This window comes from Semicossyphus pulcher, unplaced genomic scaffold (assembly GCF_022749685.1).
Source record: "Semicossyphus pulcher isolate SPU_LCO1_2020_fin unplaced genomic scaffold, fSemPul1.0.p SCAF_2, whole genome shotgun sequence".
Lineage (NCBI taxonomy): Eukaryota > Metazoa > Chordata > Actinopteri > Labriformes > Labridae > Semicossyphus > Semicossyphus pulcher.
This window is the reverse complement of record NW_027211693.1, coordinates 19,725,001-19,752,822: the sequence shown is the minus strand read 5'-3', so window position 1 is coordinate 19,752,822 and position 27,822 is coordinate 19,725,001. Positions and strand designations below refer to the sequence as shown.

General features: G+C 43.8%; 2 protein-coding genes across 4 annotated transcripts in view; one reads left to right on the top strand and one right to left on the bottom strand.

The window, feature by feature from the left end:
- Window positions 1-27,822, bottom strand: part of dock2-like (dedicator of cytokinesis protein 2) — a 97,764-nt gene that overhangs the window by 19,747 nt on the left and 50,195 nt on the right. For all 3 annotated transcript variants that reach the window (XM_069670571.1, XM_069670572.1, XM_069670573.1), the window contains one exon: window positions 27,208-27,303. In XM_069670571.1, coding sequence (XP_069526672.1) covers window positions 27,208-27,303 — 96 coding nt within the window. The remainder of the gene's footprint in view (window positions 1-27,207; window positions 27,304-27,822) is intronic.
- On the top strand, window positions 16,127-25,238 carry LOC138598373 (protein INSYN2B). Its single transcript, XM_069670158.1, has 4 exons — window positions 16,127-16,372; window positions 16,418-17,682; window positions 20,390-20,464; window positions 25,055-25,238. The coding sequence occupies exons 1-4, from the start codon at window positions 16,127-16,129 to the stop codon at window positions 25,236-25,238; spliced, it is 1,770 nt and encodes a 589-aa protein (XP_069526259.1).

Sequence of the window (27,822 nt, the reverse complement as noted above, 5' to 3'; positions counted from 1 at the left end):
AATGACGGTAGAGTCAGTACATTCAAAGGTAGACGTACAGTAGGCTAAACGGCGTCCTGACAATATGACCAACATGTGTGAAGAGTCGCAAAAGGGGGTTTAATTTTTGGTAACGCAGAAGTAATGTAACACTTTTCTCAGTAGTTAACGCAGTAACTAACAAGTTACTTTTAAAAGTAACGTTTCCCCACACTGTATATATATATGATACTATCCCTTAGAGTGCTAATATATTGATTTCGTAATAAAAAGCCAATTCACATCTGTCAACCATCAGACCCTTTCAGTTCTCCATCGAACTTATTTTCTTAATACATTTTCTTGCTCTGCCCTTTCTGTTTTGTGTCCGGGAAAAAGAAAAACCAATTTAAATGGAACATGTAAGAGCTCTAACGGAACATTTGTCCTGTAAATTGAAAATATAACAACAACAAGAATATTGACAAATGACCTGTAATAAATAAAAAGCCTGTTCCTTCTGTTTTTCTTCTCTTTTAATCTATTATTTTAATTTTTTGAGCTGTCCACAAACATGCAAACATGATCCTCACGCTAATGAAAGCCAGCAAGGTGAGACAGAAAGAGGACGAGACACCTCATGGACACCAGTCCCACTCATAAACAGCACAGTGGTAATATCCAGTCTGCATCTGGCTGCTTTGGCTCCCTCCCCTCTTAAAGTCCCTGTCAGTTTGTTTTGTTCTGCTTGGACATCAATGGTCTCTGATCCTTCCCTCTGCTCCCTCGGCTTAATTGCTGGAATGAAGTTCACAAACCTTTTTGTGCAGCGGCGTGGCAGATGCACAGGTATTTATGCCAGGGTTTGGCTGAAATTATCCTCAAGAGCTGGTGGCAGATGTGGGAAACGTGAGACAGAAACTAAGGATGATGGATGGCTAATTGAAGATGAAAGATGAAGAGGATCTCGTGTGGTGACGGCTCTCATCTGATCAGAATGAGCAGGAAGTGTGTGTGTGTGTGTGTTTGCTCGCCTGCATTCACACTTTCTCTGGCATGCATGAAAACTGAAGCATTTTACAGTTTTAGAGCATAAATAGAATTTATCACTTATTTGGAATTCAAACTTTATTGCGTAGATGTCTTACTGCGGATGAGTAATATACTGTGTATTTTGTATGTGTGTGTTTTTGAGCTCAGAGCAGCACAACCCCATCCTCCACCCTACTTTCTTCTTGCAGTGACACCGGAGACCCTGTCAGCACACTCCCTCCTTTAATCTCTCTTCCCTTCTTTCTTCTTCACTTCTCTCTCCCCCTCTTACGCTCCCATCAAATGTTCACCCTGAAAAGTGCTCAGAGAACCATTTGGTGGGACACTAAAGAAGTGAGTAAGAACTTAGAGTGACATCAAATAATTTAGTTTTGTCCCAGTCAATAACAAATAAGTCACTGAAAGTAAGACTGAGCATTTAAAATACTCTAACTATGATAGCAGGTATTTAAAGAGGGGGTATTATGCTGTTCCACATTTTAAGACATATATATAATGTTACAATGTTGGATGTACAGACTAAACGTGGGTGAAGTTTCAAATCTGTAGGTTAAAGTATGCTGCACTTTTTGATGTCGCAAAGTGCAGCCTCAACAGGCTTCGGAGAGCCGGCCAATCAGAAGAAAGTAGGCTCGTAGGGGCGGGGTTTCTTAAAGGGACAGGGCTGACTGAGTCGCTTCAGGCAGAGGCTGTATGAGGGCCTGCTCAGAGCACCAGTGTTTTAACTGTAAATTATGCAAAGCTACTCCACAGGTATCACAGAGTGAAATATGAAGCTTGAAATTTGCATAATACCCCCCCTTTAAACTTGGCAAATATTAAAGATGCACAATATATAACAGGTTGATAAATTACTTAGACATATTAAGTAATAAAATCTGCTATATCAAAGCCTTTCTTACCCTTAGATTTGCACAGACTACAGGTTTAGTTTCCAAGGTACAAAACTGTTAAATGATCAGTTATCTTGTCAGTATCGGCGACAGAGAGCGAGTAATTATCGTTAAATCGGCTGAAGAAAATCCATATCGTGCATCCCTAGTAATGATGCTACAGCAAATGAACAGAAACCACATATATTCCCAAAAGGTGGACACTAACAAACAGGCGCACGAAGCAAAAATAACTCTGAATCATTATTTCTTATTTCCATTCTCCCTCTCTCCTCCTCTCGTCATATAAGAGTACATAACATACATTTACACACACCACAACTGCTCTTCAGTCGGGCACTCCCTGTTGTCATGTTCACTCTGTGTGTGTTTGTGTAGGTCACATGTTGTTTTGCCCTACTTCAGTCTAATTGGCTGAAAACTTCTGCACTCAGTCTCCTCTGACACAATCTAAAATCCTCAAGGGGCCAAATATCGACCATCAGCTGCTCATCTCCTCACACACCCATGTGTTTCATCAACACATCTCATGGCATGCACACACATATGGGAGTGTTGTGTATTTTACTAAAACTACTAACAACTGCAGCGTATGTAACAGACAGAGGACAGGGAGAGAGCTCAGGGCTTGTTGAGGCAAAGCCTTACGCAACACTGAAGAGATTACCGACAAAACAGGACACAGATGCTGGCGAGGTCTGGGATTTCTCTCCCCTTCTCCTCCTCCTCCTCCTCTCTCCTTCACTTTCCCTCCATTAATCTATCACTTCTCTCACTCAGGCTACTCTCATTAATAATGTATTGACAGCTGTAATTTTAGAGTTACATCAAAATGACGGTTATTTGAAGATGCACCTGCATGACTCTACACTCAGCCCCTATAGATGCTGCAGCGTTCATTTCACTTCTTAGCAGAGACATCTGCAATTGGATAAGAGTCATAAAGTCAGCTGCATAACACAGTAATATCTAACTGAACTTTCTATTAACTTGTGTTCAAAGGAAGGCTACAGCAGCAAATGGCCTGTCTGCTCTCAATAAAGCAAGAGTGCATTTCATTACCTACAGACTGAACTTCAGGTTTGTGCGTTATATAGACTCATCTAGTTTGGAATGCAAGTTTAAAGATGGTTTTCCCCAAGAGATGCCCAGTGGGATAAACAGAGAAACACGATTCATGCAATTTCATTTACATCTTCATCGGGCATCTGTCATTGGGCGATAGGCGGGGTACACCCTGGACTGATCGCCAGCCAATCAAGGGGCTGACACACAGAGACATACAACCAAACTGGCAATTTAAAGTCACCAATGAATCTAACTAGCATGTCTTTGGACTGTGGGAGAAAGCCAAAGTACCCGGAGGGAAACCACGCATGCAAACTCCACACAAAAACCCAGCTGTATATTTTTTGTTCTAAGAACGTTCTGAGAATGTTACGTGCGATGTTCTGGTAATGTATTGAGCGGGACATTTTTATTTGGTTCCTTTTAATAGTTGCTTTTCATAGTCGGAGAACGTTCTCTGAAAACATCTTCAGAAAGTTGCAGTAGGAATGTTCAAATCACATTTCAGGAACGTTTTATAAACCACGTTCTGATCGTTCAGGCCGTACTAACATCCTGAAAAGATCCTCAGAGTGTTGCAGTAAGCGTGTTCTACCTTTGTTTTTATGTAACATTGAGCAAATGTTTTATAAAAGGCGTTCTGACATCCCAGGCCTCAATAACATCCTGAAAATATCTTCAGAATGTGCAGTTAAAACGTTTTGCTTTAGTTTAAGTTTTAACGTTAAAAGAACTTAAAACTTAAAATGTTCTTTGATTATTAGATTAAAACGTTTTCTTGCAAAACTTGTAGGTCATGTTAGCCAATGTTATGGGAACGTTCCCTGCTAGCTGGGAAGGCCCACTACGTCTGAACTGGTGCTTGAATTCGGAACCTTCTAGCTGTGATGCAACAGCGCTAACCACTGCACCACTGTGCAGCGCTTAATTTACATCTTATTCATATCAAATTAGGAAAGAGTATTGAAGTATTAACTTTGACAGCCCAAAGTGTTTGGTTTTAATCTGTCAAAGGAGCAAAATGTTTTTGGCACGTTACTCAAAACACTCAATCGTGTGTGGGAACCAATCCAAACGGTTTTGGGACCTAATTCTATGTTCTCACTTATAAAACAAATCAGATATTTCTCCTATTTAGAGGACAGGAAGGCCAACAGGAAGTCATTAACTGGGTTAAAAAGAAAAAACTACATAAAATAAATTCAATCATGTTAACAATCAACCACCGAAATAATTCCCTCTCAGTCCCAGCCATGCCTTTCATAGCACTTCCCATACAGTAGGTCCATATCGTACCTGTGCTCACTTCACACCCTTTCCCTTTCTTCTCCACGTCTCCTCTCCTCTCTCGTGATGTCCCAGCAGGTGGGAAGTCATTACACTGCTCTCAACTGTGATTTTTCATCATCTTTCAAAATAAAAAAAAAAAGCACAGTCTCACAGGCAGCCTGCAGCGTTCCTCCACGGTACCTTCACAGGCACATGCTCATCTCTGACCCCCCCCCCTCTATTACACACAAACAAACACACTCAATTACACACATTTTTTCTGACACCCGGGGGCTGAGGTTGAGGAGAGAGATGGATTGTGTGGAGGTGTAATTAGAGTTGTTGTTGTGTGTCGGGGTGATGGCCGTGTGTTTGTCTGAGGCAGAGGAAAAGAGAGAGCGAGGTAATGTGGGTGTTTATGTGTTTTCATGTCAGCGTGTGTGTGAACATGAAGGCTTGTTCACTGTTCATAAAAGCGATCAATGTCTCCTCAGAGTGCCATTTCCCTGCCAGGTACAAAGACACACAATCAGCTGACACAAGTGAGCAAGAGAAAGGAAAGGGAGGAAGAGAGGTCAAGGATAAAGCGATAACAATGACGTGCTTTTCTTTTCATCCTCCCCTCCAAAATAAAATCACCTTCTGCAGAACTCCCTCACGCTTTGTCAGCCTTGCATGTTTTTGTGCACACGTGTGTTACTTTTAAAGGCTCCATGTGTCGCCCTGGCTGCTTATGTAACGCTCACATTCGCACGGTCACACACACTTACACACGTTCACACACACTTCATTGCTCGTCTCACCAGAGGTCAATTGAAACACAACGCAAGGTGAGTCAACCACTTTGCTTTGGCGCATACATCACCAGTTATTTTAAGATGGGGGGGGGAGAGGAGGGGTCAGGAGGGACGCTCACATGGACGCTGCGGCAGGGGACCACTCGGGGAACACACACACACACACACACAAACAGGTAATAATTCTAAGTCCACACACACTCAAAGGGACAGTCATAACTCAGAAGGCGGTTACATAAGGCCCTGCACACTAAAAAACTCACCAGCTGGACCACATTTGTAAGAACATCTGCTTCATTCATGCGCCTTTATTTCATAAGTGCTTACACTAACTACACTCTTAATTGAATTCAACTAAATCTTAAACTTGCCTTTCAAAGAACAGTAAAGATATTCTTCCTGATGCATGACGGATGAGGAGATTAATTTGCAAACACACATTTCCTGCCGAGCACGAAACACAAAGCGCTTATAATCAAGCATAATTACAACCTGGTGCCGTGTGGCGTTTAATCTCGCTCTCTATTCAATTTATCTCCCGTTTTGTCTCGTTTGTCTTGAGAAAAAGGAAAGCAGTGTCATCCTCAGCTGTTGTGAACAGGAGCAGAGAAAGAAAGGCAGGAGGAGGAGGAGGAGGAGGAGGAGGTGGGAGGTTGGACGGTCTAACACAGGGGGGCGAGGTGAGAGTGAGAGATGAAGATAAAAGAAGAGGAGAGAGTGGCGTGAGGAGAGTAAAGTGGGGCAAAGAAGAGGAAGGACAGCGACAGAGAGAGACAGAGAGAGAGGGGGAGAATAGTATGCCGAGTTCACACAGAAAAGCAAAGATATAAATAAAGTGAATGATCGAAGCAAGAGTGTGTGTTTCCGTGTGTGTGGGTGCGTGTGTGTTTGTTTGTGTCCTGGCCCCGCTCCCGGGAGCAGACACTTGTACGCTGCCAAAGTTTTACTGGGTCTACAGCCATGCCAGGGTCAATGCAGCCACACACACACACACACACACCAAAACCAGGGCATGGCACGGGATTAACCACCAAGGAAGAGGCAGAAAAGGGGGAAACCAACGGAGATAGAAAGACTGTGGTGGAGTTGATGGTAAAGAGACGGTGTATGAGAAATGGAAGAGAGCAACAGAGAAAAAGAACTGCGGTAGGTATAAAAGTAATAGAGATAGAGTAGAGAAAGGAAGAAAGAAAGGGAGGGGAGAGAGAGGCAGACGGAGAGAGAGAGAGAGAGTGAGAGAGGGGAGGGAGGATCATTGGGCTCCGCGAGCATGCGAGGATCAGCAGCAACAGAATGAGACGGAGAGAGAGATAGAGAGTGCGAGGGGAGCGCTACACGGGGCTAAAGGACTATCAGAGACCCGAGAGAGAGACAGGGGGAGCAAGGGAGAGGAGAAGCATGCGGACCAAAGAGGAGGATAAGAAAAGGTAAGTGACTGGGAAAGCGATGGAAGTGACTGTGTGTGCATTCCAGTGTGATGTTTCCTTCAGGGTACAGATGCTCTGTTTGACCCTCTGAGGAATCTCTACAGTCTCTGAGTACTTTATTTTGAAAGCAGCTCATGCAAGATTTAAGACGCTGGCTTGGAGAGGTAATGGTGATTGTACGGAAGCAAGCGCCAACTGGACTGCTGGACAAAATCCTGACGTTTAACCTCTGGAAGACTCAGAACAAACAAATTAAAGCCAACAGAATCTGGATGATGTTGGACGTCTTGTTTCCTTTTAACTCAGCAGCCTTGAAAAAGGTGCTTACATCTCTACGTCAGGAAGGCTCTTTAAAGCATCTGTATTTAGATAAAAAAAAGTAATGTGATCAGAGCATCAAAACTATGTGTGGATATGAGTGTGCGTGTGTCAGGTGAGTAATCCTTTCCATCTGTCACAGTGGGATTTGATGCATATGATTACGTCTGTGTGTGTGTGCAGTAGCTACGTATGTGTGTGCGTGTGTCGTGCTTATTTTGAGCAGATTGTACCACGCAACATTCATTTACAACTTTTGCATTTAGCCAACAGTTCAAATGCCAGTTGATGTATGTGTGCGTATGTGTGTGTGTGTGTGTGTGTGTGTGTGTGTTTGTGGCTCAATGGTTATTAAAAGCCTCTGAACCAATCATGAGAACAGCTCGTGTAGCTTTAATATGGGATTATATTGCAATAACCCTTCTCTTATACACTAATGCTGCCCCGGGGCATCTGTGTATGTGTTTGAGAGCGAGAGACAGAGAGAGAGAGAGAGAGAGAGAGGGAAATGTGTGCAAGGATCTACAGATGAGACGGTGTAGACATGTGTGACCTTTGTGCACTTAATTTTTATATAACCTAAACATTGTGTGTGTGCAGTGTGTATCTGTGTCACACTATGAAGGACGCTGTCAATGGCACAGACGCGAATCAACAAGCAAAAACCTGATAAAGGAAGAACTATAAATGGTTGTATCATTTGCAGCAGGTAAAAAAATGTTGAAGAATGTGTTAAAAAAAACATATAAAAGCATTGATAACTATTTGACCTATGCAGTGATGGATTTGATGAATAGTGCTTGAATGTGAAAGCAGCCTGTTGTGGGTTTGTGATCATACAGTAAGTGATGCATCAAAATAATGCTAAGTGCATTTTTCTGTTTTTCATCCTTGGATGAAAGAATGATGCACGGCCAACATATGCTGGCTGAAATTTCATTCTGTACTAATCAAATCTCTAAAGACTGCTTCACTTCGCTCATGAATGGGCCTCATTTATAAATGTATTACCCTGTTTGGTGCTTAGCTTATTAGCATTGTTTGTTGTTTACGGCTTGTTTTAAGTCAACGGAGTGAAACGAAACTTGAATTCTTTTGGTAGCTTTGCAAACTTTGTGTAAATGTTGCTTGAAAGTTGTTTCACATGCCTGCAAGCAAAGATAGCAGTTTAAATGCTGGAAACGCTTGCAGCACATAAATTAAAGGGGTAAAATGTAAATTACGGACGAGGAAATCTAATCAATAGGTTCTGACTTTAAACTGCATTAAATTTAATTATATCTCTCTTCTCCAGAGAATGACAGATGATGGAGTGAGAGAGAAATAAAGGTTAAGGGAGATTGACGGCCAGACAGAGTCAAAAGAAAAGTGTGTGTGTGTGTGTGTGAGTCACTGACACTTGAACCGCTCGGCTAACCAGACGGACTGTGAACAAGCGATGAGAAGAAGATGAGATGGTGTGAAACAAAAGAGGGACCGGAGAGTCAGAAGGGCAGGAAGATGGATGAGGGAGAGGCGGAGAGAGAGGGCGGCGGGGGCAGCGGGATGGAGAGATGAGAGGAGGACGGATAGATTGTGGGTTAATGATGGAGAGATTGGATGGGACGTGTGGACAGGATGAGTGATACGGCGGAGAGGAGGGAGATGAGATGATAAAAGAGGATGGAGATGGAGAGAAGAGGGAGTAATCAGAGGGCGAGGGCTGAAGAAATGATGGATAAAAAGATGAAAGGCTACAAAAGAAAGGGGGAAAAGTTAGCAGTGAGAGTGAAAATTTAAAACCCAGATGAATCATTTAAAGATGAGGGAGGCCATGCATCTGCAGCTTCTCCTCTAACTTCCCTGTTGACTTACAAGATCTAATTCTCCATTTTATCGTGCTCATCTCTAATTATCAAATATTTGGTGGCAAATACCTCATAAATATTCAGTTTCCCAACGTTTCCCTGGTCTGCTGCTCAACTTGCACACAATCCTCTCCCCTGCAAAACAAATGAATTAAGCTGGAAGATGGAATTGTCAATTCGACGCTCTGTGTCCATATTTCACCCCTTTTCCTGTTACAGGTTCCTAACTGGTTGTAAATAAGCTTCCTCCATAAAGGCAAACAGATTTCATTTTTTCCCTCTGACAGGTCATTGCTCTGAATTATGACCTATTTATCCCCTTATGAAGAAGGCAAAAGGGGCTAAAAGGATCCAAACTTTAAGGAAATTTCAGCTTTCGAGCTTCATTTGCAGAAATGAGCCACATAATATTACGTACCTCATTTGGAGTTGTTTGGAGGTGCAAATAACCATGAAAGTTTCATTCTGAAATAGTCGATGATCACCAAACGAAACTCCTGAAAATATAAACTTGCAGGGTGCCAAGGTACCGACCTGGTAGAGTGTGTACTATTATGGCTGAGTGCTTATCGCTGCGGCCTTTTGCTGTATGTCAACACCTCTCCCTCTCTCCCACCTCGCCTGTCTCTCTTTGGCTGTTTCTATCCATTAAAGGGAAAATGCACCAAAAGAATTTCTTCATAATAAGGTGTATGACAATCTTCATGTATGCAAAGCTCAGCTGAAAACCCTCTCAAATGACTTCAAATTAATATGGCTGTTATCATTATCTGAGGATTCCTTAGAGACCGGGCTGACAGGTCCAGACCAGTCAAACTCACAGCTGGAAGAAGATTTAATTAATTAGTTAATCTTTGGTTCAAATCATTTCCTAATGCATTCCTCCGAGCCTCCCCACACACTCTCACACGTGCCAAAGAACGAATACTCAGAGGAGTTTGTCCAGAGGCAACAACCTTCAGCTTCGAGTGTCTCGAGCTGAGACCCAGAATATTACTGCTCATTATCCACTTCACTGTGAGCTCCAGGAAATTAAGCACATGACTGCAAAACTCAAAACCCTGATCCTCATTCATGTTCGGAGCAGAGTAAATCCTAAAGGCATAAAGAGAAGAGCCGGAGTGGAAGGTAAATTTGTCAGGAACACACAGCACACGCCGTGCTTTGGAGCCTTGAGGGCTGAAGGATTTATCAAATCAATGTTAAACGGTTGTTATGAATAACCTTGTTAACAGCTTTATTGGTTGACCACGTTTTATATTTTCTTTTCAAACATTTTAAAACAGTGGGAAAAAAGTGATGAATGCCAAAATCACCATTTAAAAATGAGCACTGCCTAATATTGTGTAGGTCCCAATTTGCCAAAACAGCCCCGACCCGTCGAGGCATGGACTCCACAGGACCTCTGAAGGTGTGCTGAAGTATCTAGCACCAAGATGTCAGCAGCTGATCCTTTAAGTCCTGTAAGTGGCGAGGTGGGGCCTCCATGGATCGAACTTGTTTGTCCGGCGCATCCCACAGATGCTCGATTGGATTGAGATCTGGGGAATTTGGAGGCCAAGTCAACACCTTGAACTCAACATGTTCTTCAAACCATTCCTGAATCATTTTCGCAGTTTAGCAGGGTGCATTATCCTGCTGAAAGAGGCCACTGCCATTCAGCTGTGTGGCTATGTGGCTCAGTGGTAGAGTCGGTCGTCTCTCAATCGGAAGGCTGGAGTCCGAAGTGTCCTTGGGCAAGACACTGAACACCAAATTGGTGTGCAAAAATGTTTGGCAGGTGGTAATGTTTAACGGGACAAATGTCTTGCTTGAACATATCCCGCCAACTGACAGGCGGCATTGTAACAAGATAATCAATGTTTTTCCCTTCACCTGTCAGTGGTCATAATGTCATGGCTGATTGGCGTATATGGATAGCTGATAATGACTGATAATGGCCAAGATTTCCTTTTCCTGTGCTTGTCAATAACAACTAAGACACGAGAGTGGAGGTGGGGTTTAAAGACGACATTTCTGATACCAAACTGTTGACCCTCTGCCTTCAGATTCTGCATTTACACACAGTTATCTGTTTATGGACATTACACTGAAACCATTACATGCATGGCAACACGCTCCTGGCTCAGTGTTTTGTTTTGATATTTTCCAGGATATCAGACAAAGGATTTGACATACATAAACTTCAGCCTCAAACGTAGTCTAAGCCGACTGAATCCGAGCCAACCGACCAACCAAACTGCTTTAGTATAATCACATTACATTGGCGGTCGTTGGGCTTGGGGTGCTATGCCAAAAAATTACTCTGAAGGGCCATGATTTGAGAAACTGCTACAGAACACGAATATTTCTATTATTCAGTTTCTTGGACGACAACAGTTTCCATAGTTTGCTCTGTCTGACTCATAGAGAAAGTTGAATCACTCAGGTTTACACAATCTGCCCCAAACAATGCCTCAACGGATTATGCAGGGTTGGCTGAGATGCTTAGCCTTTGTAATATGAACATTAGCCTTTTTGGCTTGTGGCTCTCCACTTGAAGTGCTTATTAAAGTGCACTGTCCCTGAGAAATACAGCTGCACCCAATTAAAATGCACAACAAACAGTGTGCAGAAGGCTGAGCTGCTTTCTCGGTGCTTTGAGGATCATTACCAAATTCTGCCTTCGGTCAACGGGGAAAATGTTAAACCATGACACTTAAGGAAAGATGGAAGCAGTGACCAATTATGTAAAGAAACGGAAGAAAAACAGAGACAGTTTAAACATACTGTAGATCTGTTTGCCAGCATGTAAACACTGGACATATGCAGAGATTAAATATTCATTTACAAGCAGAAATCTAACAAATACTAACACTAGTAATTGGCACTGCTACTAAAAAAACTGCCTCCAGTGCACTTATTACACATGCGTCTTATATAACATCGAGGTAAAACAGAAGCTGCCTTTTAACTCTAAAGAGCTGAAGCAGGATTCTAAATGTCTTTTCAAACATCTAGCTGAAGCAGTGACTAATTCCTGTCTCTCTCAATGATCACTCACATTAAAATAAAGAGGAAAAGAGGTTTGATAACAGCTCACAGTCCTACTCAGAGGATAATTGTCGCTACCTGTACCCACATCACTTAACTACCTCCTACAAGATTTCTCTACGAATGCCTGTGCAAGCCGTCTTAAAATTATGTCTGATTTAGTGCTAAGATCCATATTTGTGGAGGATTAAATATGTATTTTTAAAGTGCAACACAGAATTAATCAGAGATCTTGCAGTTATAAAACAATCAATTTAAAATATGTAAAAATCAAATGCTCAAGTAGAAGTTTTTCGTTGCTTTAAAGGCCAGACAGCAGAAGAAAAACACTGACTACACCTCCCAAAATGCAATGTGCGCCCTGTCTCCAAGGGCCAATAACGCGCTGCGTTTGTTCTGCTGTGGCCGTGAACAGCGACAGACAGTGAGCGAGAGAAGCGGTGTGATTACAGAGCAGTAAAGCGAGTCTCAGTGTCCCTAAAACGCACACACACTCGCGCGCAGGGCCCGTCAATCGGCACTTGAAGAATGAGGCTCACCTTGAGACGACAGGGGACTCGATTCGCTGGAGCATTCAGTGCTCTGTTACCACTGCAGAGGCGTGGGGGCGCACTAATTCACACACAGATGTAGATACACACATACTCAGACGAGGCCGTGCTGTGACTGCCCAAACCCACCGACTGGTAAATTAAAGTCGTTGCATGTATAAACAAATTTCATAAAAAGCTGCACCCTGTCAAGAAACTCCCTGTAGTGTTTAAAGGCAGAGTGTGTGTGTGTTTATGAGTGTGTGTGATGACAGATGCTCAAACACACTTGCAATGCGTATTGATTACTGGCAGGCAGCGTGTGTGTGTGGATTCCCAAATCTCCTTCTTCTTCTTTAATGTCTCTTAACACATTTCTCTCTCTCTCTCTTGTGTGCTTCTCTTTTTTGTTAAACAAACTCCATCAGACACTTTAAGAGATTTTAACACAGGGAAATAAGCCTTTACATCTCATCCTTTGACACAGACAAACAAGTATCACTTTCATCTCCTCTGTGCGTCTCCTTCATCTCTTCTCTGCCCCTTATCCCTCACAACCTTTCAGCGCCTCCCTGGGCTGCCATCTTCCCCCGTCCTCTCCCGTCGCCTCCCCTTCATCCCCCAGCTGACAGCGTTACCGCCCCTTCTCCTCCCCGTTCGTTTTGCACAGCCAGAGGTGTGAGAGACTCAGATTGAATATAGAGACGGGAGCGGAGAGAGACACATGCAGCAAATCAAAGACAGCGTGATGCAAAAGTGGGAGTTGAGAGGAAGAGCGAAACAACAAACACGGGTTACGATGGAGATCGAGAGTGACAAGAGGAGAGTGATTTAGGGGGAGAAAACAGGCGCTGATTTCTGAGGAGACTGTGTCACTTTCTCCCCGACAGCTTGCAGGTCATGGGTAAAAACTGAGACTTGAAACAGTAGGCACACACACACACATAGATAGGCGGTGATGGCAGGAGAGAGAAGAAGAGAGAGAGAGAGAAAGTTTGTTGCAGCAGGTGCTCTGGCGTCTGGTGTAGCTGCTGGTGGAAAAGACAAATGCTTGGAAATGAGCTGCAGTGAAATTACCTTCAATTGACTTAGTCTGAATCCCAAGGCAAACTGCTAGACAACACTATACACACTCAAACACACACACACACACACTCTTACATGCACGCTCATCTGCAGTCCTCCCTCTCTGTGTTGCACATAAAAACACTGTTTTGTTCTCTCTCCCTCTCTGTGTTTATCGCAGGAAAAATATCATCATCATCTGCAATTTCTTTTTGCAAACAACACATCCTCATCCATTGCTCATCCATACGCTGGCGGCCTGCTTTGCAAACGGTTTTCACACGCACATAAGCACACAATCTCAAAAGATACTCATATGCCGAAATGAAGAAACACACAAACCTGGGAAGATGTTTGACCTCTGTGTCAAGACCTGTATGGTTATTACAGTTACCGTGGTAACCAATCATAAACAGTCTGGGCTGTTGATTACATGTGACCTCTGCTAGCTTCTAGGCAATGTGGCGGTCCTTGAGCCACACTGTCAAGATATGCAGAAAAATGTCAGAGCAGCAGAAATCCTTTGATAGTGCTGTATGAGAAGACCTTACATTTTAAAGCCCTGGCGTCTGTCAGCGACGGCTTCGAGGACATTCATGCATCTTTATCACGAGGTCTAACTTCACTAGAACTTTGTGATGCGGCCTGCTGTCTCAGCAAACATGCAGGAAAGTTTCATAAAGCAGGGAGACGGACTGAAAGCAGTCTAAATTTAAGCTGCTCCCATTTCTTCTCCGGCCCATGGGCAGGCCCACCAGCATAATAAACTGTATTCATTCAGCTTTAATATTTAATGATCTTAAATGAAACCTGAAATTCCAAAGAGTCTGACAATATTAATTACACTCGCTGTCAGGGAAGAGAGGATAAAAGGCCTAAAGTGCCATTTTTAAAATCTGCTCATGCCGTCAGACAAGCATGTGACATCAGGCTTTATAATGAGTCAATATAGGTCACACGGAGTATCGCCATGAGTGTGCATGACTCAGCTGCTGAATACATATGAAGTATAAGTGCAGCAGTCAGGCTCAGCTGAGTCAGTGAGACTGAGTGCCTGTCCATTGGTAAGAACATTATCTAAACTTCTTCAGGGCCACTGCACGCTGACAGGCAGGATTGTATAACTCTAATCTAACCTTTCTCCTTCGCTTTTTAGAGCTTCATAAAGGAATTTATAGTCAGTAATATTGGGTTCATATCATTAATAGGTGAGCAAGGCTGTATTACATTTTTTTTAAATATTACTCTTTTATATCATCTTCAACCAATACTGCAAAGATCTGCTTTTTTCAGCATATACCGACTGTAATGCAATGTAACACGCCAATGAAGATAGGAGCAAAATTATATACATGTAAGGAGAATAAAAAGCCTCATTTCATACGCAAATTACCTTTTGTGACTACTTATTTCATCATTTGCCTAAACAGACATCCGTTGAAAACAGGATATTAGGAATTAACATATTTGTGAGCGCGGATGGAAGTGGGCAGATGGAAAGAAAATTGCTGAAAATGTCAGACTTTGATCTGCAACATGTCTGAAATGAATTGATGCATTAGTCATTTTGAAGTCACAGAACTGCATTGGAGTACAAACCAGAGCACTTCCAATTACCCTCAGGAGCTGGATGTGTGATTAGGCGACTCCAATATACTAAATGAAAGCAAAATTTTAACCTGGCAAATATGAATGTGATATATTACACATCGCATTTTGTGGGTTTTAAAAGCCTCCATTGACTCTCTTACAGTATCTATGGCTTCTCCTCTGTGTACCCTGCCAATATGCGCTGCTGCAATGGCCCAATTTCCTCCTGAGGAGAAATGGGTTATAATATCATCTTGCCCCAATTTAATCAGCTCGTCAGTGTCATAGTGCACAATCAATTCTCCAGTTATACGAGGTGATTAAGATCTAAAGGTTAATTTAGCTCACCTTCCGAACAATCTAATCATTTTAACGAAGCAGATTAATACAAAAACAATTCAACAAAAAGCTAAAGATATAATGACACTGACTTCCTATACTGCTGAGCTCATTAGACAGACTTCCAAACTGCCTCCATGAGAGAAGCCGAGGGGTGATGCATCATACTGCCGTGTGAGGCAAACATCATTTGAAATGTGTCACTCTGTGGCATCACGTAATAGAAACCGCAACGACATCTGTTGTCCTGAATATATAAGATTTATTGACACACCTTCTCGTCTGTGTGTGCATCTTGCAACATCGTACCTTTACGTAATTACCTTTAATACACCTCTGGTCGTTTCTGTTCCTTCAAAAGAAACATCTTGATGAGATTTGGGGTTTTGCCTCCGTAACTCCCAACCCGCTGCTCTAATAAGAGGTTGATAGAGTTCTATCGATCCGCTCAGTGTGTGCGTTCAGTCGAGGTCGAAGCTTTTATATGGTGCTTTACGTGCCTAATGTCTGTGTCTTCTTGCCAATCTGACCGTTTATTCCCCTCCTTCTTCTGTCGTTTCTCTCATTCATTGCTTCTCTTTTTTTTCCCTCTCTCTCCCCAGAGCAAACCCGCAATGCCCAGAAAATCCTTCCAACTCATCATCTTCGGCCCACTGGTTAGAGACTGAGGAAAGCCTTGATAGTGATGTCCAATCAGGAGTAGCTGAAGTAGTAAGGAGGTCATTAATGGAGGGACATTGAGGGTTTATTGGATATTGAACTTCTGTCTCCAGCTTCCACATAAGAACTCTCTCTGCGTCGCAAACAAATAAATTCATTGGTATAAACAAAAGCTGGAAACATTCCTACTGTCTTCAATCCTGCTGACGTTGGCTGATGTCGCCGCTAACCTCCACCCCGTTCAGCTCTGCAGGGGGCTGAGCCGACCTGCAGAGGAGCATGGGCAGGAGGGTGGCTGACCCAACCAATCCAGTGCCTGCGCTGGGGGTTCCCCTGGCTGGGGGGCGATGGGGCCCGCTGTGCAGCGTCGGGGTGCAAACATCTCCCGGACTGCGGACTCTCCCCTCCATCAAACGACACAGAAGCCAACCAATCAACTCACATCGGCCAGTCGCCATGGCAACGGACAAAGCAACAGCAGCAGAGAAGGCGGGCGCGATCAGAAGTGACAGCAACAGTCTGCCGGTGTCCAAGGAGACGTCTCAGAACGAGATCAACAGCCTGACGCAGGACGACATGGGGTCGCAGGGGTCAGGCAGCGGGATTTACTGCCAGATCAAAACTATACGGACAAACCCAAAGGATATACGAGTAAAAAGGACAGCTCGGTACACAAATGGCAGTGTTGTGGCCTCTGACGCAGTAGGTGGGGTTTGCTCTGAGGCCACAGAAGGTAAGGAGGCTCCACACGAGAGGAGGAGGGTGCAGTCTTTACGTGGGGAGGGCCATCGCTCGGTTCTAAAGACAGGGAGCGTTTGTACGACCGTGCACGCCACCCCACCACGGCCGTGCCGAGTGATGGCCACTTCCCCACCAAGCCTCTGTGGGACATGTGGGAGGAGACGTTCACAGATAACACCGTGCACAGGCGCGTGTAGGAGGAAGGCTGTCAATCAAATTACAGCGAGCCAGACGTTACCTAATCCACCACGGAAGCCGTCTGTAAGAAAAGAATGCGCTCTGGACTCTAAGCCTCACATCAAGAACGCGGACTCTGCAAACACCTTAACGCACACATCAGTAAAGACTCGTCAAATACCACAGCTGTCACACACTATACCAAAAACCCACAGCTCACATTCCAACAGCACAGCACATACCCAGAACAAAAGTAAAGATTCAAAGCCTCAGACAAGGCCACATTCTGCAGACTTCACTCATTATAAAGACTCCGCCACACAAACAGCAGAAACACACATGCACAACAGCACTGACAGGACCGCAGCTACCACACTTCCACAACGAGCACACACACCATCTGCAGAAGCCACAGAACCAAACTCCACTGACAAACTCATGAAAATCCAGCACACTGATGAACAAACACACCAGTACACATCAGTCCGTATCGCTTTTAAACCTGCACCTTCCCTTCACAGTGACTCAAAACCTTCAAACACCCCACAGCTCCCTGCAAAAAACTCTCCAAAGCTCACTTCTTCCAAACCATCCACACCTATAGCTCAAACCAAAAACACCCAGCAGCCCACAAACATTCCCCAACCAACATCCTCAGAACGGGCCAAGCTCAAGGGCTACGCGAAACAGAAGAGCAAATCATTCGACGACCACACCCTGCCTTGTAAGACTCATCTGAAAGCACAATGTAACGGGGCTCCGGGTGGATTGTTGACCGGGCCCGCAGTAAACGCACCACGCGGGCTGGAGAGGCAGCTGCAGAGCGTGGAGGAGAACCTGGTGTCCAATCAGGAGAAGATCAAGGTGTTGCTCAATGTCATTCAAGATCTGGAGAAGAGCAAGGCCCTCAGCGAAGGGTAAGGATGAAAATCAATTGGTTTCAGGTAAATTATCTTGTGATGATTGCAAACAACAACAGAGTGGTGCTCGCAGAGAGTGTAGGGTAAGTCCAAGCTAGCAACAGTTCAGGAATCAGTGTTTTTCCACCAACATTACGCATCGGAGTATCAGAGGGGTACTCGGCATCAGCCAATACTCAAGTCTACGTATCAGAATTGGTATTGGGAAAGAAAAACAGGTATCAGAACATCTCTAAAGTTAGACACCAAAGCTGAAATTGAAAAGAAGTAAAGATGAAGAGAGTGATAAAATACAGCTAAGGGATGGAGGAAGAAAGACGAACCAAAGGTAGACATATCCTTGCAAAAGCAAGTGTTTAAGGAGGAGTGTTAGAGAGTGAGCTGGAGTGATAACGAGAGCGAGAAGAGAGGATGTCAAGGGAGTGCACAGGATTAAGGAGAGAGTGTATTTGAGTTTTTATAGCAATATATACCGACAAGCTTTCAAGTCCGTGTAATAGATTTTAAATGTCAGGCAGGCCTGTGGAGAATTGCTGAAGTGTGAGTATGTGTGTGTTAGTGTGTGTGTGTGCGTGTGTGATTCAGGCCCGCAGGGATATATGATACCTGCCAGCCTGTAGTCAATGCTAGATCCTTCCCCGTCTTTTAATCTTATATACCTTATAGGGTTTGCGCTCCCCAAGGTGACTGTATCCCCACGAGACATCAACGTGCCCAACCAGTTAAACTAATCAGTTCTTCTTCTTTCTTCCCGCTAATTCTTTTTCTCATAAATCATCCTCTCCTCCTCCTCTTCCTTTGTTTCTCACCTCTTCACACTTTCCCGTTAGCTCTCTAACGCCCTCCTCCTTTTTCCGATGCTTTATAACTTGCTTCAAGCTATTCACCCCTTTCTCCAGCTCCGCCCTCGCTCCACTCTTTCCTCCGTTCTTAATTAATACCTTTTCTCCCACCTCTTTCTGTCTTCACCTCCACCCCATATGATTCACCCCTAATGTGAATCACTCCTTTGCCCTCTCACTGTTTTCTTTTTTAATCTTCCCCTTCCTCTCTGCCCCGACAGCCTGTCCATCACTCTCCCCTGCTGTCAAGTGTTGACTTTCGCTCCGTTTTGTTTCCCCCTCCCTCTGTCGCTCTTCATTCTTTCCCTCATCCGCCACCTCCAACTTCACCTTTACTGTCAGTAATTCTTCTTCGTCTTCCTCCCACCAACCTCTATCTCCCACTCCTTTCCAACCTCTCATGCCCATTGCCTCCTCTTCTCCTCCCAAACATGCTAAAACCAATTCAGTACATCAGAACTGAAAAAAATGCTCATTATAACTGCACACAAACGTCCTCTTTACATGATTTACTCCCTCTCTCCCTCCGCCTTTCTGTAACAGATGTCTCCAGCTCCAAACTAATCCCAATCAGATTACCTTTGAGAGATGCAATTAATGTTTAAGCTGCACAATAAGGCTGCTGAACTCAGTGTACGTGCTAGCCTGCCTTGTGCAACTGTATACTGTAAGCGTGTGTGTGTGTGTGTGTGTGTGCTGGTTGTTAGGATGCTAAGTGTGTGGGAAAAAAAGGGTAAGACAGCAACTCAGAGAAAGAAGACCTGAAGAGAGAAGTAAGAGAAGCAGCAGGCAGGAGGGACGACGTGTATCTGACGCTGTGCCAGGAATGAAAGTCCTCTAAGTGGGCCGCTGTGATAAAAATGTCTGCTGAGCTAAAAGCTCGTTGCTGTGCGCAGTTTCTTGTTTTCTTGTCCGTCCAGAAGCAAATACTCATCTTCTCCTGCTGTTGTTGTCTTTGATAAAAAACTGCTAGGGAGGGGGAGGGAAAAATGATGCAAGTCACACGGTCTCTCTCCATGTAATTAAAATGTCTACTTTATCAACATAAATCAGATTCTCCCTCATCACAGTTCAGTGGAGGGGCAGCCAAAATATCTTGGCAAAATGCAGCGTTTTAATTACATGGCGGTCAGCGTGAGCTTGTCAGATGTTTGTATCTGACTTTATTTGCCAACAATTCCGGCTGTGTTTTCCTCTGTAGCCTCGCTCGACATCGATAACACAGCTGCCGTTTGTAGTCGGATTTATTGTTCGATATATTTTCAACAGGGAAAGACACAAAATAATTCTCAGCAGACGTTCTGCTTTTTAATACGGTTCGGCTCTTAACTCGACGGTGCCTAGACGGTCGATGCTAATGCTTTGGAGTTATAGTCACCATGCCTGTGAAACAACCAGGCAGGTTTTAACCCAGCAGGCCTCTTCAGGTGATGTCCTGAATACTCCTGTTGGGGGAACATCACAGACAATAAAGATCACAGGCTATTTAGTTGCCCTTTGCCAAGCCCCTGAGGACCTCATGTTAATGCATTGAGTTTGCGTAGGTGGAGAGAGCAATAACAATTGTGACACCAGAGACTCTTTCCAGTCAAAGCAAAGCCTGTTGCAAATATTCTACAATACATCCCCTGCTGCTGGACATCGCAGAGTCACATTAGGTATAGAAAGGCTTGTTTTTATTGGCTGATACTGGTACTAATGATGGCTGTTGTTCTTTAAGGTATCTTTACTCCATACCTGAAATAACAGGTATAAAAAGGTATTTGTATCAGCAGATGTGTTTCTGCTATCTAAGTGCACTCGGTTTAATTAAGCTCTTTGTGCGAGTGTGTCTAAGTGTTTTACATGTGTTGTTCCCGCAGTCGCAGCTCCTACAGAACTGGTCAGGACATTAACAACTGCTCCACCTGCCAAAAGACAGCCTGCATCATCTACAGGTAACCCGATCACCATAATGAGCTTACTGCAATACATAACCCACACATGACAACTCATTCTTTCCTCGAGCTTAACAAACACCCCTGAAACTTCTCCGAGCAAACTGTACGCCTTGTGTTGCCTTTGTTTTTCCCCGCGCTTCAGGTTTTATCACTTATTCAGCACATCTTTTGTTTTGGTTTTACATTCATTAGCCTTTCTTCCTGGTATCCTGCTGTCTCTGCCCTTTTCTCCCTCTCTGATAATTTCACTTCTCGTAAAATATAGGCTGTAATATAAAAGGTACGCAACTCTGAGTGATCCCCTCATCCATAATGAAATGAACACATGCCGTATTCCAGAGATTAAAGAGGATCCTCTCTCCAGGAAAGTTATTTACACACCAGAGAACATTCTGTGCAAACAAGAACCTAAATGATGTGTCTTTCCTGATCCACTCGTCCCTTGTGTGTGTGACCTAAATAACTAATATCATTCTTAGATCCTCTGCAACTTAAACAGCTTCACACTCACAATCTGACACGACATACTGTAGTTTAATCCTTGCACCATCTCTGCCCCACCCCTCTCTTATTCTCATCTTTTCATTATGGAAATCATTCCATCTTTTCATCCTGCACACCTGCTCAACCTCTCCTTCTTTCATCAGACTGGTTTCATCTTTACATCCTCGCCTCATTCCATCTGTCACATGGTAAAGCTATAATCACCTGTGCCCCACCTCAAGGAATCGACTTTTTCTCTGCAGCACAAACACAAGCTCGGAATGTGCTTTTACACGAAGGCAGCAGCTTCATGAGAAAATAAATATTTACTTGCTGTAACTGGAATAATCTGGTATAAAAACATCCTTTTAGCGCACAACTTTATGTTCGTGTTACACCAAAGGCTTGAAGCTAATTCTGCTTGTTTACAGTCATATATAAACCTCCCTTGCAGGCCACAAGGGATAAAAACACATTTTACAGAGTCTTTATCTCCCAAGCGCGCTATAATTCGCAAAAACACTTGCTTTCCAGCTGTTCCACATCCCTCCAGTATCTTTACTTTCTATTTTTTCTGTCGTTTCATCTCTTCATCGCTTCCCAAACTCCCTCTTCCTCCTCATATGATTTCCTCCTCCCATTGATCTTAATTAACACAGCAGGATCCTTCGACCAGTAGGTTGTAATGAATACCGAGGGGGGAGATCTGCCACATGGTAACATGCTCATCCACTTATAGACCCACGCAGATGTGCACTGATGAAAACATGCAAATCTTCCTGTAAGTAAGACGCCCAGAGAAGACAGGAAGCACAAACTGAAACATGGCATACAGCCTTACAGCTAGCTTGAGCTCAAACGATTAGCTGATTTAGCGATAAAAGATCCCCTAAAAAAATCTAGTTTCTGCTTATCAAATGAGAGGATTTAAGTTTGAACTATTTGTCAGAAAAAAACAAGACTGTTAAGTGTGGCAACACTGGCTTTGGAAAGCAGCAAAGGGCACATTAATACATCCATCCATTATCTATACCACTTATCCTGTTCAGGGCGGGGGGGCTAGAGCTTATCCCAGATGTCATTGGGCGACAGGCGGGGACACTACTGATCACATGGCTGACACATAGAGATATACAGTCACCAATGAACCTAACGAGCATGTCTTCAGACTGTGGGAGGAAGCTGAAGTATCCAGAGGGAACCCACGCATGCACGGGGAGAACATGCAAACTCCACACAGAAGGTACCCCTACGTCCAAACCAGGATTCGAACCAGGGACCTTCTAGCTGTGAGGCGTGCAGCCAGGGCAGAATAATCCATGCCAAAAATGACTGTTGAACAACCATTCCCTTGAGCTGGGACACGCTCTGAATCATTCAAAAGTGTTTCCAAACACTATTGTAATCATACGTTTTAAAGAGCAACAAAAACACAAAGAACTACAGAATGCTCCGTCTGCATAGATTAGCCGGTGAGGAGTTTGCACCTGCGAAAATGAATGTTTAAAGGACACACAGTTACGTACTATTATCTCAGAGGGAATATGCTGTCATTACATGGTAACACAAAGCAACATCTAACAACAGTAATGAAGACATTAGAATCCTTTTCAAGTCCTGAAATTTTAGATAACTTTGGACATTTTTGAGGAGATTTTAAGGCCCTGCGGCGAGCCTAATCTCATGAGTGTGTGCTACTTCTCGCATCATTATCATGGCTGCTTTCTTTATTCTTAGTTTCAGAGATTTTCCTTCCTGCTCCACTTTCCCTTTGTTCTTCTTGCACATATGCAAATATAATCATGTAGACATAAATATTACAGAGGGCCTTATGTATACTTGTGTGCATGCACTCAAACTCAACAAAGAATGAGTGTATTTCATGGTATGTGATGGATGTTAATGATTCAGACAGAATTACTGAATTTGCTTCGTAATCATTTTCCCCTCAAACATCAGTAAACGCTTCTTGTGGAAAGGTCACACACATTAAATATGCAGAAAAACACATTTTAAGTGATAAAGACATAAAATTCATAAGAACAAGAGCTCTCTGTGTTCGATTGGCCAGTCACAGCCTTATCAAACCCTCAGAGAGGATTCTGGGTAAGGAGGATGCAAGATAGGGAAAAATAGGCACACAAGCAGAGGCCGTATTACGTGTGGGACTAATACATCCATCCTAATGATTGGTGGTGGGAAGAAGGGGTTTTGATGTGGGCTGGCTGTTTTGCTTTTGTCAGTCCTAATTAATCTGTAGGATGAGAGACAACGGCGACAGGAGCGTCTGACGTCTGCTTTGTTTTCTGCCAGAACTTAAACAGCTCAAACACACACACACACACACACAGACGTATACACAGCACATATTCTCCCACTTGCTGCTCATACATGTACGTCTAAGCTTATAAGAGAACACATCCACACATGCATAACCTACACCTCGCAACATGACCTTCACCCTCTCTTTAACCAGGAAGTGAAGGTTTTAAAAATGCATCATGCTCGTCACAGTTTTGCACACATTCGCAAAAGATGCTGAAGATGACAGCTTGCAGAACGAAGTAAGAGCAGGAGCTCTTTTCCTACCGCGCCGTAATCCACGAACAATAGTGAGAGGAAGGTAGATTTGGGCGCAGAGAGGTAGTTAGAGAAGATTTAGAGGGAGGGGGAAGGGGAGGTGGAAATTTAGTGGAGTGTGCAGGTAAAGAGAAAGAAAAGTCCTCCATTCTAAAACAAAGTCGACTGTAAATTGAGTAAATGTAGGACAGGTGGACCACTTTATCTTTTCTTTTCTTTGCGTAGACATCTCGTTTATCATTTATGCATGGAAGCCATCTCTTTTCTTCTCTCTTGCATCCACCACAGCTTTCACATCCTCCTCTTCTCCCTCCCTCCCTCTCCGCTGTGCTCTTTCTCAGGGAGCAGAGACCTTTCTGCCCTCCTCTTTTGCCTCATCTCTGGTGGCACTCATCCCCTCCTCCTTCCCCTCCCTTCTGTCTCTGTGTTTCACTCCGCAGTGACCTCTCTGCCCTGTTTCATTAAAGCTTGCCTTTCTTTCATTTATCCATCCCTCCATCTCCCTGAGGAGGCTCTTTCCCTGTACTTTCCCTCACTCAGCTGTGGGTTTGTTGTGGAAGATGCACACGTAGGATGTCAGGGGAGCACGTATGTGTTTGTACAGCATGTGTGTGTGGGGATGTTTGGATGCTGGAGGTGGGGAGGGTGGGGTAGTTTTCTCTGCTCGTCTTGCCTCATCATTTGGCTCATTAACTCCAGATGCCAGGCCCCTATGCTGCAGCTCCACCCCCATAATCCGACTCAGCACACACACTCTGTCACACGCAAAAACAATTTTACCACAAGGAGAAGGAAACTCAAAGTCTACTACACTATGACCTGCAGCGATGGACACTTCAGAGGGATGAGAGAGTGAGACGAGAGAGAGGAGGGGGGTAAGAGAGGCATAGAAAAAGAAAGCCAAGAGGGTCTGCTTTGAACACATCACAAGAGCAAAAAAAAAATTTCCTCTTTGCTCCTTCCTTTAGCTTCCCCATTTTGCAAATTATCCTCTCCTCTCCTTTCTATTCTCCACCTCTCCTTTCCTGTTCTCCTTTTCACTCCCCTCCCTCTCCTCTCATCCCACCAGCCTGTGATCTATCGGTGCATGAAGCGCAGAAGAATACCACAGACGTGAAACGAGTGCTGAGTTGAGACCTGTGTGAATGAGCGTGTGTGCTGAAGGCGCACATATCTGAGTTAAGAACACAACATGGTTTTATGTCTCCATATAAAACTGCATTATGCTAAAGTCCCACCTCTCTTTAAGGTGTCAGCATTTTGCAACTTGATATAAATGTCACTAAAACCCCTTCGCTCACCTTTTCCCTCAATCCCTCTCTTTCTAATCTCTCTTTCTGCTCCATAGACCTTAAATCTTCCTCACGTCCCTCTGCTCATCCTCGCTCTCTCTCCCTCCACATCTAATCTCTTTTTGGGAAAAAAAAAAAGGGCTATATAAATAAATTTGACTTGATGTGACACAACCTCTAAATCATCCTCCCCCCTTCAGCTGTTCTCTCTCCTTCTTTCTCTCCTCTCCAGTGTGGAGCATGATTTCCGACAGCAAGAGGGACGCTTCCAGGGGGTGATGGAGGCCCTGGAGGGGGAGTATGATGTGCCTGCACCCACCCTGCCCAAGCCTACCCCAGCTTCTTCCACCTCCAGCCGCCCCAGCACCAAGGCACGTGTCAAGAAGCTGCGCAAGAAGTGTTTCTGGTGGCTGTAGGCTTCGGAAGAACGATGAGTCTGTTAAAGGAGACCACACCGTTTTGGAATAAAGCATCGCTCTCATGGTCCTGTGGGTGTGAAGTGTGTTTAAGTGTCATTAAAACCAGCGGAGGCATTTTCCAGGCTGCTTCCTGTACATGGCACTTTTCCTCAGCAATCCATCCTAAGCTATAAGAATATCCACCAGGGGACCAGTTAGAGAGGAAATGCACAACAGAAGCTAAAGAGGACCAAACAGGAAGCTGAACTCTCCACTCAGATCGTCTTAGAGGGACGACCAGGCTTCACTGGCTCATTTGTGATTAACTTCTGACTCAATGTGAGGATCCCAAAACAACTCTGTGACACAGAGATAAAGAGCTGACACCTTACTGTTTGTGAGTGTCTGTCTGTACAGAGGGACAGATGTACGCACGGATTGAAGCCAAGACTGATTCCACGCCTACAGCTGGGAATGAATCTTCACAACAGTTTTGGCTCCATTACAGCAATAAGCAGGAGAGCCGGATGACGATTTCGGAATTCACAACTAATCGGAATACTGTGACTTTGGACGGCGTGACAGCCAAGAATTTCAATGTAGCAACAACAGGAGAGCCGAGAGGATACGGATAAAACAAGCAGATGAGCTCCCGGAGACAAAGAGACGGCTCGCTGGATGGATATATCAGGGATTTGGAGAGCACCGTTGTGATTGTATTAAGAATACATTAAGAGACAAAGTGATGGGCAGCTGATCACAGACTGACAGGCAGAGTCAGATTACTAAACACTCTGTCAACAGCGTCTGACAGAGTGATTGATTCTGTCCTTTATTAACGTCCAAAATGGAAGTGTTTTCTTTGTAAGCTCACGCATACAAACACTTGTGCATACAGAGACATGCATAAAGAGGCGTACATTTAGACACATTAACACATACATGCAGTATACTCACACATACACACACATCTGAACCAATGCAAACTAGGGGTAGACCAGCTTTCACTTCAGTCAGCTATTGGCCTGTAGTCATGTTTTAAAAATGTATAAATATTTGCAAAGTCTGAGCTTATACGGCATCTAGAAATTCTGTATGAATAACATTGAAGCAGGTTGTGTGTGTTTGGAGTTACTTTTACTTGCACAAATTGTGCAGATGTGGAGAACCATATTAAACACCTACAACTGTGCAAACATTCAAACATGTCCAATCCTTTTAAAAGCTATAAAACAATAGAAAACATCATCTTAAACACATGAAACATACTGTAGATCATCATTTCCCTATCTACTTGTTATGTATCTTGTAGCACTCAGGCCAAACCTGCCAGCTGCTTCATTAAGCTACAATAAAAGCTAAAAACAAACGCTGCAGGTCTAGACATCAAAATGTATCTAAAAGGCTGCAGACTTTATCGGTCCTTTTACTCATTAAAAAGTGAAACAACATAAAGTTGAAGAAGATGGAATTTTATAACAAGCTATATTTCGTCAGACATGCCTGTCATCAGAAATTAGAACCCCGAACTCTTCAAATAAATCTCTATGGGTCCGTCCCTTTTGCAAACACACAGCCACACTATTCTTTTGCACACACATGAACACCATTTGCACACTGCTTAGTTCACAGCAGTTTAGAGCGTAACCACTAATCTCACAAGGGCCTACTTCAGCTGCTTCTGGATGACAAGATGCCACAAATTAGAGTCCTGGACGACACCACACTCACTAATTAATCCAAACAGTCTGTGAGCTCCCATGATGCCCCTCTTTTCCTGATCTTCCTCTTGTATGTACAATAAAAGTGTGTATTTTAAACTAAAAGTGTTGTTTTTCTTGAGATACTTTGTGATATACTTTGTGAGTTGATTGGCCCAGGTGTTTATTATGGAATACACTTTAATGTATTGCAATCCCAGACTGATGTTTTCAAAGAGAGTCAAGTATGTGTGGTGCTTATGCGAAATTGCATGTCTTGAACTTACGATTAGGGCGTGCTCTCGACCCATGGTGATGACGGTCTGGTTGATGATCCTCAACAGAGACACCACAATGTCCTGGATGTGTTGAAAGGTTTCTCCCTGTAGAGAACAGAGACAGAGCAAAAGAAAGAGAATAAGAGAGAAGGAGGGAGAGAAAAAATAGACAAAGATATAAAGACTATTTCAGGTGTACACACATACACAATAACACACACACTCATTTAGAACAATTCCTGTCCTTCTCGAGCAGTGTCCACGGGAGCAGAATGCTGGCGCTGCTTGGAGGGACATCAGAGAACTTTTCCTCAAGAAAACTTTGGAGACTCCTGAGGTTTTGTTTTTGCAGCTTTTCTACCCACTCATGAAGCCCGCTCACTGTAAAACACAGTGCACACACAGTCCACAGCTTCAGCTGGGCTCTTAATGGAGGGCAGATCCAATGAAGCAGGAAAGAGATGTCAAACTCTCCGTCTGTCTTTCTGTTCAGACATGCCCAAAGTTAAATTATTGTTATTAGTCTTATTTGTCATCTGTATGGCCAGATGTTGTTAGACACTAACTTTGCTTGCTATGACCTGTTCTCTATGCTCCTTTTGAGCCTTCAGACAGGAAGTGATG